Genomic DNA, 15,070 nt, shown 5'->3' with positions numbered 1-15,070 from the left:
GAATAAACCAGACCATTCCCCAAACCATGGAGGGGATTGGCAATTAACTTGCAAGCACAGTCTTTTCTCCATTTTGAAAACATTTGAATTAAACATTAAACAATTTCTTATTTTTAAAAATTTGATTAATTTCTACATACATTACCTTTTTTCCCCAGCTGCTCCTGATGCTCCAGGCACTCCTGATTCCACTGAGGTAACAGGAGAGAGCATCACCCTGGCCTGGGCTCCTCCAAAATCTGATGGAGGAAACCCCATTCAGTACTATATTCTGGAGAAACGAGAGAAGAAGACTATGCGGTTCTACAAAGTACTTACCAAGAAGCCTATTGTTGAGTGTGCTCACAAGGTACTAAATCTGACCGAGGATATGGAATATGAGTTCCGTGTTATGGCTGTGAACGACGCTGGTGTTGGAGCTCCCAGCAATGTATCCCTTCCTATCAAAGCTGCCGAAGAAAAGGATATCCCCTGTGCTCCATCTGTGGTCTGTGTGTCAGACTCCACCAACACTTCCATCAGTCTGGAATGGTCTAGGCCTGCTGATGATGGAGGCATGGAGATCCTGGGCTACATAATTGAGATGATGAAGGCTGACGAAACAGAGTGGAAGAGGGTGAATGAGGAGTTGGTAGCAGAAACCCATTATACGGCGACTGGCCTTCAGACAGGAGCTGAGTATAAGCTCCGTGTTGCAGCTGTCAATCACATCGGAAGAGGTGAGGACATGGAGACTTCAGAGCTTGCTCAGGCTGTTGACAGGCAAACACCACCACAGGTGGATATTGATGCCTCCTTCAAGCAGACACACATTGTTAAGGCTGGAGGTTCAGTGTGCCTGGCTGTACAATTCAGAGGAAAGCCCATTCCCACCGCCACCTGGGTGAAGGAAGAAGGAGAGCTGGGTGTCATGTCGGAGATAATAACTACAGAGGGCAGCAGTTCTCTCATCATTGAAAACTGTTCAAGAAATGATACAGGCAAATACACTGTTGACCTGGAGAATGCCAGCGGCAGCAAGGCTATTACTTTCAATGTAAAGGTGATGGACACTCCTGGAACTCCACAGAATGTGGCCTTTAAGGAAGTATCCAGAGGCTCAGTCACAATCGTTTGGGAGCCTCCCCTTAATGACGGTGGAGCACGAATCTATCACTATATTGTCGAAAGGCGCGAAGCTAGCCGCCGCACTTGGCAGCAGTCTGGTAGCAACTGCACTCGGCATATCATGAAGATCCAGGACTTGCTGGAGGGAGTGCCATACTTCTTCAGAGTCTCTGCAGAGAACCAATATGGTGTGGGTGAGGCTTTTGAGATGACTGAGCCCGTCACTGCCACTGCAGAGCCAGCAGCTCCAAAGAGACTGGACATCCTTGACACCACAGACAGCTCTGTGTCACTGGGCTGGCTCAAACCAGAGCATGACGGTGGTAGCCGCATCCAGGGTTACACCATAGAGGCTAAACCAAAGGGTACAGACAAATGGGTAGTGATTGGCAACACCAAGAATCTCACCTACGAGATGCAAAAACTCAACAAGGGTGATCAGTATGACATCCGTGTGAAGGCTAAGAATGAAGCCGGCTTCAGCAAACCCAGGGAAACTCTGACCCCTGTGCTCATCAAAGAGCCTCAAATTGAACCTGCTGCTGACCTCAGCGAGATCACCGGCCAGCTCATTACATGCAGGTCTGGCAGCACCTTCACCATCGATGTTCCTATTAGTGGTAGACCAGCTCCTAAAGTCACCTGGAAGCTAGAGGAGATGAGGTTGAAAAATTCTGACAGAGTTACCATCAAAGTATCAAAGGATAGAGCCAGCATCTCAGTCAAGGAGGCCATGAGAGGTGATGGTGGTAAATACTACCTGACTCTGGAGAATGTGACAGGAACCAAGACCTTCACCATTGAAGTTAATGTCACTGGTAGACCCAGTCCTCCTTCTGGACCCATTGAAATCTCATCCATCACCTCTGAGTCCTGTGTCGTTAACTGGGAACCACCAGAGGATGATGGTGGCACTGACATTACCAACTACATTGTGGAGAAGCGTGAGTCTGGCTCTACGGCCTGGCAGCTGATCAACTCCAGCGTAAAGCGCACGACTCTCCATGTTTCTCATCTGACCAAGTACATGCAGTACACATTCAGGGTCTCCGCCGAGAACAGGTTTGGTGTCAGCAAGCACACTGAGTCTGAGACTATTGTTGCAGAGCATCCTTTCAGTGAGTACCTCTATATCAACTTACATTTGTACCAGTAATTCAATATTTAAATATTAAAGAACATTTTTTTTAAACTTTTTTTAGATTGTCCATGTCTGAAAAATGTACATCTTCTCTTGATCAGCCTGTAACGTAGATGACTGTACTCAGAAACAAAATTATATTTTGATTCACAGCACCTCCTGGCCCACCAACAAAGCCTGCAGTCTCCAACGTCACTGCCAACGCAATGACCCTGCGATGGGAAGAGCCCTACCATGATGGCGGCAGCAAGGTGACAGGTTACTGGATTGAAAAGAAGGAGAGGAACATTATTCTGTGGGTGAGGGAGAACAAGATCCCATGCTTTGAGTGCTCCTACAGGGTGGAGGGCCTGATTGAAGGTCTGGAGTACCAGTTCAGGATTTATGCCATGAACAGTGCTGGGCTGAGCAAAGCCAGCGAGGCCTCCAAGGGAGCAGTGGCTCAAAATCCTGTTGGTGAGTGTTTTTTTATAGCACTTTTATTCTTACATTACAAGTATTTTATGTTTAGTTTACTTTTATGCTCTGGCATGTCTGACAAATATTATTTATCTATTTTTTTAGATCCACCAAGTAAGCCAGAAGTCACAAATGTCACCAGAACCACTGTGTCCCTCAAATGGTCATCTCCACTGAACGATGGTGGCAGCCCAATTGTTGGATACATCATTGAGCGTAAGCCATACACTGAGACTGGAGAAGGCCGTTGGCTCAAGTGTAACTACACTAATGTGACAGACACTTTCTACACTGTTACTGCCCTTGGAGAGGGAGAGCCCTATGAGTTCAGAATCGTTGCCAAGAACGCCAACCAGGTCTTCAGCACACCCTCAGAGTCCACCGGCTCCGTGCAGTGCAAGAGTGAATTTGGTAAGATGTGCATCTTTGATCATGAAACAATACCACTAATATAGACTTCTACACAGCTGAATTTATGCTGCATGCTATAACCAATATTTTAAAAAGTGAACATCTAGTTTACTTTATTTGAGAATTTCTGATTAAAAAAACTTTTGATGTATTCATTTTTTTATTGGAACAGCAAGAAAAGCAAAGTAGTCACAGAGTAAAACTTTTGGTAATGGGACAGTCAAAATCTCAAAGCAGATTTGTCTGATTTAAAACATGATGATATGACTTTTAAACTAAATCTTATCAAAATCACAAAAGGCTTACTACAATTTTCAAACTGCATGTGAAATGTTCATTAAAGTCAAAATGTGTGTCAAAACAGCATTTTAAATTAAATATGGTCATGCTGCAGAGATCTCATATTCTACAGGCTCAAGAAAACACAAATTCCTGCATATATCACACCATAATCATTTAAACTTTAAATTCCTTTTTTCAAAGAAAAAGTGAATAATCAGGTCAAAATGATAAATTCCTTGAAGATTGCAAATCGTGTCTCAATCGAAATATCAGCCAAATAATCGCAATTGTTGTTTTTTTGCAATTGTTCAGACCTAATAGTAACCATGCTCCTTTTATCATCACACAGAGCCTCCAAAGGCCCAGCTGGACAGCAAACTCATGTCTGAAACTGTAAAGGTCAGAGCTGGTTCAGACCTGGTTCTGGATGCTGCAGTGGGCGGCAGGCCTAGCCCCAAAGCTTCCTGGTCCAAAGGCAAAAAGGAGCTGGAGTTGTGTGAAAAATACCACCTGCAGTACACATCCACCAGGGCCATGGCCATCATCAAGTTCTGTGACAGAGATGACACTGGAAAGTATATCCTGACGGTCAGGAACGTGAGTGGAACCAAGACCGCTGAAGTCAATGTCAAAGTGCTCGGTGAGTGAGACTCTATGCTTTACCCGGGGAGCATTAAAGCAACGCTAACCCTAACCCTACTTTAAATCACCTTCAGGATCATTTTGAAGGTACACTGGCTTGTAACAGCGATAATGGCCCCTTCTTCATTCCCACTCTGCCCCTCATAGTAACTTTACTTTGATGTAACTTCATTTCCTGCTGCTTAGTTGCATCTTAGTTATGTTGATATTGATATAATTACATTTTGGTAAGATATGTAAGTGTTTGACTTGTTGGCTGCTGTTGCTGCTACTAAGCAAATGTAATTAGAGGTGGTTATCTGAAGCCACTCACCATGAGTACATCTGTTGTTAACAGACACCCCTGGAGCGTGTGAAGGCAACATCCAAATCAGCAAGATCACTGAAGAGTCGTGCACACTGAGCTGGAAGCCTCCTCTCGAGGACGGTGGCGACGAGATCTCCCACTACATCGTGGAAAGGCGCGACACCAACAGGCTCAACTGGGTTATCATGCATGACGAATGCAAGGAGCTGACCTGCAACATCACAAGGTTGTTCAAAAATACAGAGTACCTGTTCAGAGTCAAGGGAGTCAACAAGTATGGAGCTGGAGTCCACATCCAGTCGGAGCCCATGATCGCCAGAAACACTTTCAGTAAGTGCTGCCTTCAGATCTCTGAAAAATGTCCTCAAAAAGTAGTCTTAAATCCTACTCTTAATTTATAAATGCTTGTGTTTATGTATATTTTTTAGGGCTGTCAATCGATTTAAATATTTAATTGTGATTAATCGCATGAGTTAACTCGCGATTAATCCAGAACAATGAAATACTGCATGCTCCAAAAAGGTATTACCTGGTACCAGTTAGGAACTAGTTACATTCACACACACATACACGCTCGCACACATACACACACACACACACACACACACACACACACACACACACACACACACACACACACACACACACACACACACGCTCGCACACATACACACACACACACACACACACACACACACACACACACACACACACACACACACATACACACACACACACACACACATACACGCTCGCACACATACACACACACACATACACACACACACACACACACACACACACACACACACACATACACGCTCGCACACATACACACACACACACACACACACACACACACACACACACACACACATACACACACACACACACACACACACGCTCGCACACATACACACACACACACACACACACACACACACACACACACACACACACACACACACACATACACACACACACACACACACATACACGCTCGCACACATACACACACACACATACACACACACACACACACACACACACACACACACACACATACACGCTCGCACACATACACACACACACATACACACACACACACACACACACACACACACACACACACATACACGCTCGCACACATACACACACACACACACACACACACACACACACACACACACACACATACACGCTCGCACACATACACACACACACACACACACACACACACACACACACACACACACACACACACACACACAGCACACACAGCACAGAAGAATGTAATAAGAGCAAAATACACAGTATGTCTCTCTCTCTTCCTCGCTCACACACCTGACTCGATCGCGGGCTCACACACACACACACACACGCTCTCGCACACATACACACACACACACACACATACATACACACACACACACACACACACACACACACACACACACATACACACACACACACACACACGCTCTCGCACACATACGCACAATCATAAACACACTTTTGGCAAGCAGGAGGACGTTTCTCTGTATCAGCTGTATGTTTGGTAACGTTTCTGCTGCTTCCTTATTTCCAAACTACCGTCTGGGGCGAGGGTCAAACACAAATTGCGCACGTAATTCAACGCCATTAATTTGCATTTGTGAAAATTAACGCTTTATTAACGCGTTTACTTTGACAGCCCAATATTTTTATTTTAAGAAGTTAAAACTTGTCTTGCAGCCTACTATCCTCAGGTAGATATTTCCCAAATAAGTGCTCTTAGTTGCAACATACAACATAAACACTTAAAAAATAAAACTACAAATTAAATCCTGTAACAGCCTCAATAATTTTTCTAATGCGTCTTCCTCCAGCTGTGCCAAGTCCTCCTGGTGCTCCAGAGATCATAGCATCTGGAGAGGACTTTGCCACCATTGAGTGGCTGAAGCCAGAGAGTGATGGTGGCAGCCCATTGATCCACTACCTGGTCGAGAGGCGTGAGAGGAAGAGTGCCCGCTGGGTGAAGGTGAACAGGGACGGAGCTCACCTGGACACGACTCTGAAGGTGTCTGGTTTGACTGAAGGCAACATCTACCAGTTCAGAGTGACAGCCATTAACAAGGCCGGAGAGAGCGAAGCCAGCGAGGTTTCTCTGTATGTTGTCTGCAGAGTGCCAACATGTAAGTCCAGTTTGTTCGACTATAAATAGCTAAGTGAAAACAAGTTGTGTTGACAGTAAGACTTACTATCTCAGGACATTACGGACATTACTAGAATGTAACTCTGTCCATTAATATTTAAATTAAACCTTTAAAACTGGCGATACCAGAGATCGGTTGTACTCAAGCTATGTATCCTCCCCTCTCAGGCACCCCTGCTCCTCCTTCGATTCCTCGTATCACCGACACTCACTCCGAAAGCATTAGCCTGGCCTGGTCCCGTCCTTTGGAGGATGGAGGTGCTGACGTGATGGGCTACATTCTGGAGATGCAGGAAGCTGGAGCAGAGGAGTGGAAAAAGGCGCATGAAAAGACCCTGCGAGCTGCAGAGCATGTGGTGACCGGACTGTCAGCGGGTAAGAAGTACTGCTTCAGAGTGGCTGCCATCAACATCAACGGCACAGGAGACTTCAGTGAACCATGTGCTGAGACAGAGCCAGTGGACAGAATCGGTAAGTTGCACATCAAATCAATATTTTCTCTGCTTCCTTTTTGGTATTAGTGATTTTAACACTAACCACTTGATTTTAAACTTGAGAAATGGGAATTTTCAAGTTAACAGGCTTTCAATAAACATTTGGTCTGACACAAACATTGTATTCAAGTACAGAGAAATATATTTCTGTCTTTAAAACTTATGAAATATAAATGTAAATTCCAAGATCACCAACAATACAACCTGTCTTAAATGAACCCACCCCACCTCTCACACAGAAACTCCTGACTTTGAGCTCCATGACGACCTGAAGAAGACCATCTGCCTGCGTGCCGGTGGCTCCCTGCGCCTGTTTGTGAACGTCACGGGTCGTCCTGCTCCTGCCATCACCTGGAGCAAGCCTGGTGTTGACCTCCACAACCGAGGTTTCATTGACATCAACACCACATCCACCACACTCATCATTGATAAGGTCCACCGCTACGATGCCGGCAAGTACACGCTGGTAGCTGAGAACTCTGCCGGCAAACAGGAAGTTAGCATTCTGGTCAAGGTCTATGGTAAGTTAACCCTAACCCTTACTTATTTATTGTTATTACACTGACTGCATATGATGTATTACATTTTGGAAATGTTAGACTTAACAACAAAATGTATTGATTCATTGACTGATAATAGTTATGTAATATAATATTGTGAGATCAAGTCTGGATTTTTTCGTGCATCACAGAAAAGACAAAAAATAAGAAGAAACAGAGATTTAACGTAACATTTGAATTAAAGAAGACAATATTTAAATCCTGTCAATGTAAATTTGATGTGGGATTAAGCTCCATATTGGTTTCAGGATTATTAACGTTAATGTTACATATTGTTATATATTGTGTAAGGAAAGCAGCCTCTCTCCTGCACCTTTAGCTAATAACACTGCAGGGTCGTTGAAGTGAGACTGAACACACAGTTTCACTTGGTTGGTTTAATTTTGCAGTGTGTGTTTGTCAGCCAGCCTCGTTGTTACTGCTCACTCCTTTAGTTGGCAGATCATCACACCCCAGTATTTGTATGAAAATACCTGCTTGATTTTTTCATTATTGAAAACAATGTATGTTTATTATTATAGATACTCCTGGACCAACTGGTCCAATCAAGATAAAGGAGCTGACCAAGGACTCTGCCACCATCTCTTGGGATGCCCCAGCTGTAGACGGCGGTGCTCCTGTCAACAACTACATCATCGAGAGGCGTGAGGCCTCCATGAGAGCCTACAAGACTGTCACCTCCAAGTGCAGCAAGACTTCTTATAAGATTGAAGACCTGTTTGAGGGCATGCTGTACTACTTCAGAGTCCTCCCCGAAAACATCTACGGTATTGGTGAGCCCTGTGAGACTCCAGACCTCATCCTGGTGTGTGAGGTGCCTCTGCCACCACAGAAGCTGGAGATGATTGATGTCACCAAGAGCACCGTCTCATTGGGCTGGGAGAAGCCCGAGCACGATGGTGGCAGCAGGTTAACAGGCTACGTCATTGAGGCCTGTAGAGTCGGCACCGACAAGTGGATGAAGGTGGCCACGCTGAAGATAACCGACTTTGAGCACACCATCGAGAAGCTAAATGAGAAGGAGCAGTACTTGTTCAGAATCAGGGCAGTCAACAGCAGAGGTGCCAGCGAGCCAAAGGAACTTGTTACAGCTGTTACCGTGCAGGAACAAAGAGGTAACAGATTATATTACTCGCAATTAAAGATAATGCATTTTAAAATAGTTTTGGGTAAAACTTAAAAAATTAAGATATGGTCATGAAGCAAATCAAGACCTCTCAACTATAAACATACTGAAGATTTAGCTCTTTTCCACCCAACATCAAGTAAAGTTAATTTTATCTATATAGCACCAAATCACATCAAAGGTTATCTCAGGGCTCTTTTCACATGGAGCAGGTATAGACTGAACTCTTTAATTTTGAAGAGACCTGACATTCCTCCATGGGCAGCACTTAGTGACAGCTGCAGGAAAAACTCCCCTTTAACAGGAAGAAACCTCAAACAGAACTGACTGTAGGTGGGTGACCATCTGCCTTGACTGATTGAGAAAGAAAGGAGAGAGATACACATAAAAGCGACAGTAACAACAACAATAATAATGATAATAGCAGGCATCGGCAGGAGGCAGTAAATTCCAGTATATGATCAGTTCACAGTCTATTTCACAACTCTTCATACAATTTGTAATCATACATCTTTTGTGTGTCTCTTCCCCTTCCAGTGATGCCTATGGTGGATTTCTCCAGTATTCCTCAGAAGGTTGTGAATGTTCTGGCTGGAAAGACCCTGGAGCTGGATCTGCCAATCATTGGCAGGCCTCCTCCCAAGTGTTTCTGGTACTTCAGCAACAACAGGATAAAAGTCTCTGACCGCATCAAGATGACGAGTACCGGCAAGTTCTCTACACTGACCATGTCGGACACCACCATCGATGACAGCGGTGACTACACCCTGGAGGTGAAGAACGCTGTTGGTGTCATCTCTGAGGTCATCAAAGTCGTCGTCCTATGTAAGGAAATATAATTTATCATTTTCATTATTTAGTTCTGATACTTATCCAGAGTAGATCAACCTGTAGTCAAGATGTTTAAGGGGTGTACATAAAGTATTTTACAGTAACCAGTAACAATAATTCTCCTTTTCTCAGCAAAACCCGATGAACCAACAGGACCTATCAGGATTGATGAGATTGACGCCACGACCGTCACTTGCAGCTGGGATCCTCCAGCCAGAGATGGTGGTGCTCCCGTCAGTAGCTATGTGGTGGAGCAGCGCGATGCTCACAGACCAGGCTGGGTGCCCGTCTGCGACTCTGTCAGTAGACCAACCTTCAAGTTCGAGAACCTGATTGAGGGAGATGAGTATGTCTTCCGCGCAGCTTCCGTAAATCGCTATGGCACCGGAGATTTCCTGCAGTCTGAGATTGTCACTTGTAGGAGCTTGAAAAGTAAGACTTCTGCTCTCCCATGATTACACATTTAGGTGAAATTATTACGTCAACTGTATGGTAACCCTCCCTCCTTCACAGACGTGCCTGGACCTCCTGGCCGACCAATCATCTTTGACTTTTCTCGTGATGGCATGACTGTGGCCTGGGAGCCACCAGAGGAAGATGGCGGGCTTGAAGTTTCTGGATACATCATTGAGCGCAAAGAAGTCAGGTCTGACAGATGGGTGCGTGCCAACAAGAACCCCGTCACCATGACTAGATACAGGTCGAATAATCTGATTGAAGGCCTGGAATATGAACACAGAATCACTGCCATCAATGCCAGAGGAACGAGCAAACCAAGTCTGCCATCCAAACCAGCGGTGGCAAGAGATCCCATCGGTGAGGAAACTGATCCAAATGTTGATAAATCAATTTAGCGAAAATTAAGGCCCTTAAAGAGTAAAAAGTATTTAATGCCATTTTCACAGGTATTGCATTTTATAGCTTATTTTCAATATGTATTTATTTGTCTAAAGAGGATGTTTGCTAAAATGTGCCTGAATTTAATCATTGTGTAGGTGCGCAGTGGGATTCTGTGTATTTCATTTATTTATAAATGAAGGACAACCGTAAGCACACTCAATGACCTGCTGACTAGCTGCTGCATGATAGCATGCAAAAGTCATTTTACACCTGGTTGTTAAACAACATAGTTAACTACTGGGGAAATACAAGTTTTCATACAAATGGTAGGAGGTGTTGGTAAGGTGTTGTAACTATGGTTGAGGCCTGTCTGAGAAGTGGGTCTTAAAAAAGGTCTCAAAAGATATTAAATTAAATGTCTAGATTCCTGCATACAACCCGAACCTGACGTACTAATATCTGGTGTTTACAAATGTATTCTAGAAAGAAAGTTCACGACAAAAAATGAATATAGTTATAGTAAGTGACATTAAAAGCCCTGAAGTGCATGCATTTAATCATCAAACATTTGAAGCAGAGCTAGAAATACTAACATGCTTTTCTTTCCCCTTCAGATCCACCCGGCTGTCCTCAGAACCCAAGAATCACTGATACTACTAAGACATCCGTGTCACTTGCTTGGAGTCCTCCAGATGATGAGGGAGACGCAAGAGTGGATGGTTACCTGATTGAGATGCAGAAGGTGGGCACCATGACTTGGCTGAAGTGTAACACCACGCCATCTCTGATCTGTGAGTATACGCTGACCAGCATGCCTCAAGGAGAAGAATTCAAATTCCGTGTGATGGCCTGCAACGCTGGTGGCTCTGGGGAGCCTGCCGAGGTGCCAGGAACTGTCACGGTCACTGAGATGCTCGGTAAGGACAAAGATAACTACACCCAATTGCAGTATGATATTTCTATTTTTGTGAAACTATTATAGATGAAAACTTATTTTAACTATTACTTTTCACCAGAATCTCCTGATTGTGAACTAGAGCTGAAATACAAAGACGTGTACGTAGTCCGCCAGGGAGGAGTGGTTAGACTCTCTGTTCCCATCAAGGGCAAACCTCTCCCAACCTGCAAGTGGTTGAAGGACAGCGGTGTCGTCGCCGCCAGGGCCATGATCGCCTCCACCGAGAACACCAGTGAGCTGGTGATCAAGGGAGCTGAGAGGAGTGACTCTGGTATCTATGACCTCCTGCTCGAAAATAGGGTTGGTAAGAAGAAGACCCAAATCAAGGTGAAGGTAATCGGCCGCCCGGGCGCTCCAGACGGACCAATGGTCTTTGAGGAGATCCAGGCCAGCTCTGTTAAGGTGACCTGGAAGGCGCCCACTGATGACGGCGGCGCAGAGATCCTGGGTTACATCGTGGAAAGGAGAGAGGCTACTAGAAACGCCTGGTACACGATAGACTCCAGAGTGACTGACACTCAGCTGGTTGTCAAGGGTCTGAAGGAGGGAACCGAGTACCACTTTAAGGTCACAGCTGAAAACTCCTTTGGGGTCAGCGCCTCTCTGAAGTCTGAGCAGCCACTGGTGCCCAAAACTCCACTCTGTAAGTATTCTTCCTGGTTTTGCATGCTAATAGTAGTCGAGTCTTTTAAAATGGGCATTTGTACTGTATTTTACTGTTTTAACCCAGTCCATGATCTTTCTATAACCCTAGCCAAGACAATCTGACCAAATCTAACCCAAACCATGGGAAAGTTTGGCATATCATCTGCAAGCACAAATGTTCCTCCATTTTTAAACTATTTGGATTTGATCATGTGATGTTGCACAAGTAATACCAATACATATGTAATAACTCCAAACCATCAATAACCTGACTTTTGGCACACACAGAGAATTACACACTCACCTCCAAATCTCCATAACAATTTATATATTTAAAAATTAATGTACAAATCCAAAATTTGGTTCTTTCAAACCAGGTCCCCCTGAGCCTTCAAGCACCACACCAGAGATCATGGATGTTACAAAGAGCTCTGTGGCACTGGCCTGGTCCAGACCAAAGGACGATGGTGGTTCTGCCATCACTGGCTACTTTGTTGAGTATAAGGAGGTGTCCAGTGAGACGTGGTCCCGCCACCAGACCAAGGTTACCTCCACCATGTTTACTCTGCCTGGACTCACCCCTGACACAGACTTCCAGTTCCGCATCATTGCTGTCAACGACATTGGTGAGAGCGGTGCTGGTCCTGTGTCTGACCCAGTCACATGCAAAGATCCATTCGGTAAGTTGTGGACATGGAACAATTAAATGTAAATATTGTAAATTTAAGTGAAATTATCACCCAGTTTGTACAACTAGGTCCTAAGACTATTTGGTCCTTGAAAATCAACATGTTAGCTACGTTATTAAGAAAGCTAACTTGTTTTTTGTTTTTAATTTCTTTCAGACAAGCCAAGCCAACCAGGCGAGATTGACACAGTTAATGTCACACACAACTTCATCACTATCCGCTGGCAAGCTCCAGAGTGTGATGGTGGAAAGGAGGTCCTGGGCTACTGGGTGGAGTACAGGAAGTCCACAGAGAGCACCTGGAAGAAGTGCAACAAGCAGAGGCTGAAGGCAATGGAGTTCACCATACCTGCATTGGCTGAGGCCACCGAGTATGAGTTCAGAGTGTTTGCCGAGAATGAGACCGGAATGAGCAGACCTCGTAGGACTGCCACATGCGTCAAGACCAAACTGATCGGTGAGTGGGCTGTAATATAATATGTGAACATTTTATGTGAGCATGTACTGTGTTTATCCAGAGTGACTTTTCTCTGAGATATTACTGAATGTAACATGTCATGTACATTCATAATTATACCTCTTTGATTTTTACTTGCAGTTGAAACAAAACCAAGCTTGAGAAAGGAAATGGATGAAGTAACTACCAAGCTTGGACAGCCTGCCGTCATGAAGTGCCAGATTATTGGCAGACCTGTTCCTGAAATCAAGTGGTACCACAGCGGCAAAGAGATTGTCGAATCTCGCAAGTACGAGTTGAGCTCTGACGGCCGCAACCACTCCCTTTCCATCATGACTGACCAACAGGAGGATGAGGGAGAGTACACTTGCAAGGCCATTAATGATGCTGGAGAGGCTGAATCCACAGGAATCCTAGTATTGGAGGCTGCTTCCTCTTTCCACCCCGACTACCCGCTGAAGGACACCTACTATGCCGGCCTTGGAACTACCCTGCGTGTCCATGCTGTCTATATTGGACGTCCTCAACCAAAGATCATGTGGCTCCACGGAGCAAAGACTCTCGAGAGCACAGAGGATATCAGCATCGAGACCACAGAACACTACACTCACCTAGTCATTAAGAACGTGCAGCGTAGAATCCATGGAGGCAAATACAGAATCAGACTACACAACCACTTTGGCAGAGCAGACACTATGTTCAAGGTTGAAATCTACGGTATGTTCATGAAAATTTACTGTAGTAAATGCAACAAAGAATGTGTCTGTAAAGATAGCATTATTGAATTTACAAATAATATCTAATACATCTGTTTCCAGACAAACCTGATATACCTCAGGGCCCCATTATCCTGGACGCCCTCCTGAAGAACTCTGTCATCATCAGCTGGAAGGCTCCAATGGACGACGGAGGCTGCATGATTACCAACTACATCGTGGAGAAGCGCGAAGACAAGGAGGGCGCTGAGTGGGAATTGGTGTCATCATCCATTAATGGCACATCTTGCCGCGTGCCCAACCTAATTGACAGTGCTGGATACTTCTTCCGTGTGTATGCCCAGAATCGGTATGGCAACAGCGAGCCATTGGAGCTCACTTCACCTATCCTTATCAAGAGCCAACTGGGTAAGTTTGATCCAACTCCTATTTATGTAAATAAATGCAGATAATGAATTCTTATCTTCATACTGCAATACAAAAGAATTGAACAGTGATACAGCCTAACAACTTAGGTGTAAGAAGATACTCTTATACACTGTGAAAAAATACTAATTTAAAAATTCCTGTCCACAGAAAAACCATCACCACCTCTGTCACCAGTTGTTTCTGGAATCACCAAGGACTCTTGTGTGGTTTCCTGGAGACCTCCACTCAGCGATGGTGGCTCCAAGATTAAGAGCTATTGCCTAGAAGAGAAACACAAGAAGGATAAGAAGGAATGGACAGAATGGACTCCGGTGACCACAGATGAGATCAAACAGACAGTGTTCTCTGTCAAGCATCTGACCGAGGGCATTGAGTACATCTTCCGAGTTAAGTGTGAGAACCTCGGAGGCCAAAGTGACTACAGTGAGGAGACCGCTCCTATTGTTCCAGCCACAGCCGTTGACATCCGTGCTCCTGCCTTCAAGGAGGAGCTGAGGAACATGAGCGTCAAGTACAAGAGCAATGCTACCCTTGTCTGCAAGATCACAGGACAGCCCAAGCCTGTCATTAAATGGTTTAGACGAGGAAAGGAGATCCACTCTGATGGAAAGAAGATCAAGATTCAAGAATTCAAGGGAGGCTACCATCAGCTGGTCATCACTGAGGCTGATGATGAAGACTCCACTGTATACCAGATCAGGGCCACCAACCAGGGAGGCGCCATCTGTGCTACAGTCTCTCTGGATGTTGAAAGTAAGCTCACAGATACCCAATCATGCCAAG

General features: G+C 44.8%; 1 protein-coding gene across 1 annotated transcript in view; it reads left to right on the top strand.

Moving 5' to 3' along the window:
• LOC128368282 (titin-like) overlaps positions 1–15,070 on the top strand; it is a 170,523-nt gene that overhangs the window by 147,559 nt on the left and 7,894 nt on the right. Inside the window, exons 223-241 of the mRNA XM_053329071.1 lie at positions 159–2,225; positions 2,402–2,704; positions 2,813–3,118; positions 3,750–4,040; positions 4,380–4,679; positions 6,218–6,523; positions 6,712–7,014; positions 7,277–7,558; positions 8,119–8,712; positions 9,261–9,548; positions 9,687–9,986; positions 10,068–10,370; positions 11,009–11,311; positions 11,411–11,995; positions 12,375–12,677; positions 12,843–13,142; positions 13,284–13,859; positions 13,961–14,266; positions 14,435–15,040. Coding sequence (XP_053185046.1) covers positions 159–2,225; positions 2,402–2,704; positions 2,813–3,118; positions 3,750–4,040; positions 4,380–4,679; positions 6,218–6,523; positions 6,712–7,014; positions 7,277–7,558; positions 8,119–8,712; positions 9,261–9,548; positions 9,687–9,986; positions 10,068–10,370; positions 11,009–11,311; positions 11,411–11,995; positions 12,375–12,677; positions 12,843–13,142; positions 13,284–13,859; positions 13,961–14,266; positions 14,435–15,040 — 8,622 coding nt within the window. The remainder of the gene's footprint in view (positions 1–158; positions 2,226–2,401; positions 2,705–2,812; positions 3,119–3,749; positions 4,041–4,379; positions 4,680–6,217; positions 6,524–6,711; positions 7,015–7,276; positions 7,559–8,118; positions 8,713–9,260; positions 9,549–9,686; positions 9,987–10,067; positions 10,371–11,008; positions 11,312–11,410; positions 11,996–12,374; positions 12,678–12,842; positions 13,143–13,283; positions 13,860–13,960; positions 14,267–14,434; positions 15,041–15,070) is intronic.

Source organism: Scomber japonicus, chromosome 11 (assembly GCF_027409825.1).
Source record: "Scomber japonicus isolate fScoJap1 chromosome 11, fScoJap1.pri, whole genome shotgun sequence".
NCBI lineage: Eukaryota > Metazoa > Chordata > Actinopteri > Scombriformes > Scombridae > Scomber > Scomber japonicus.
Note: the sequence above shows the minus strand (reverse complement) of the source record. Positions and strands in the feature narration are given on the sequence as shown.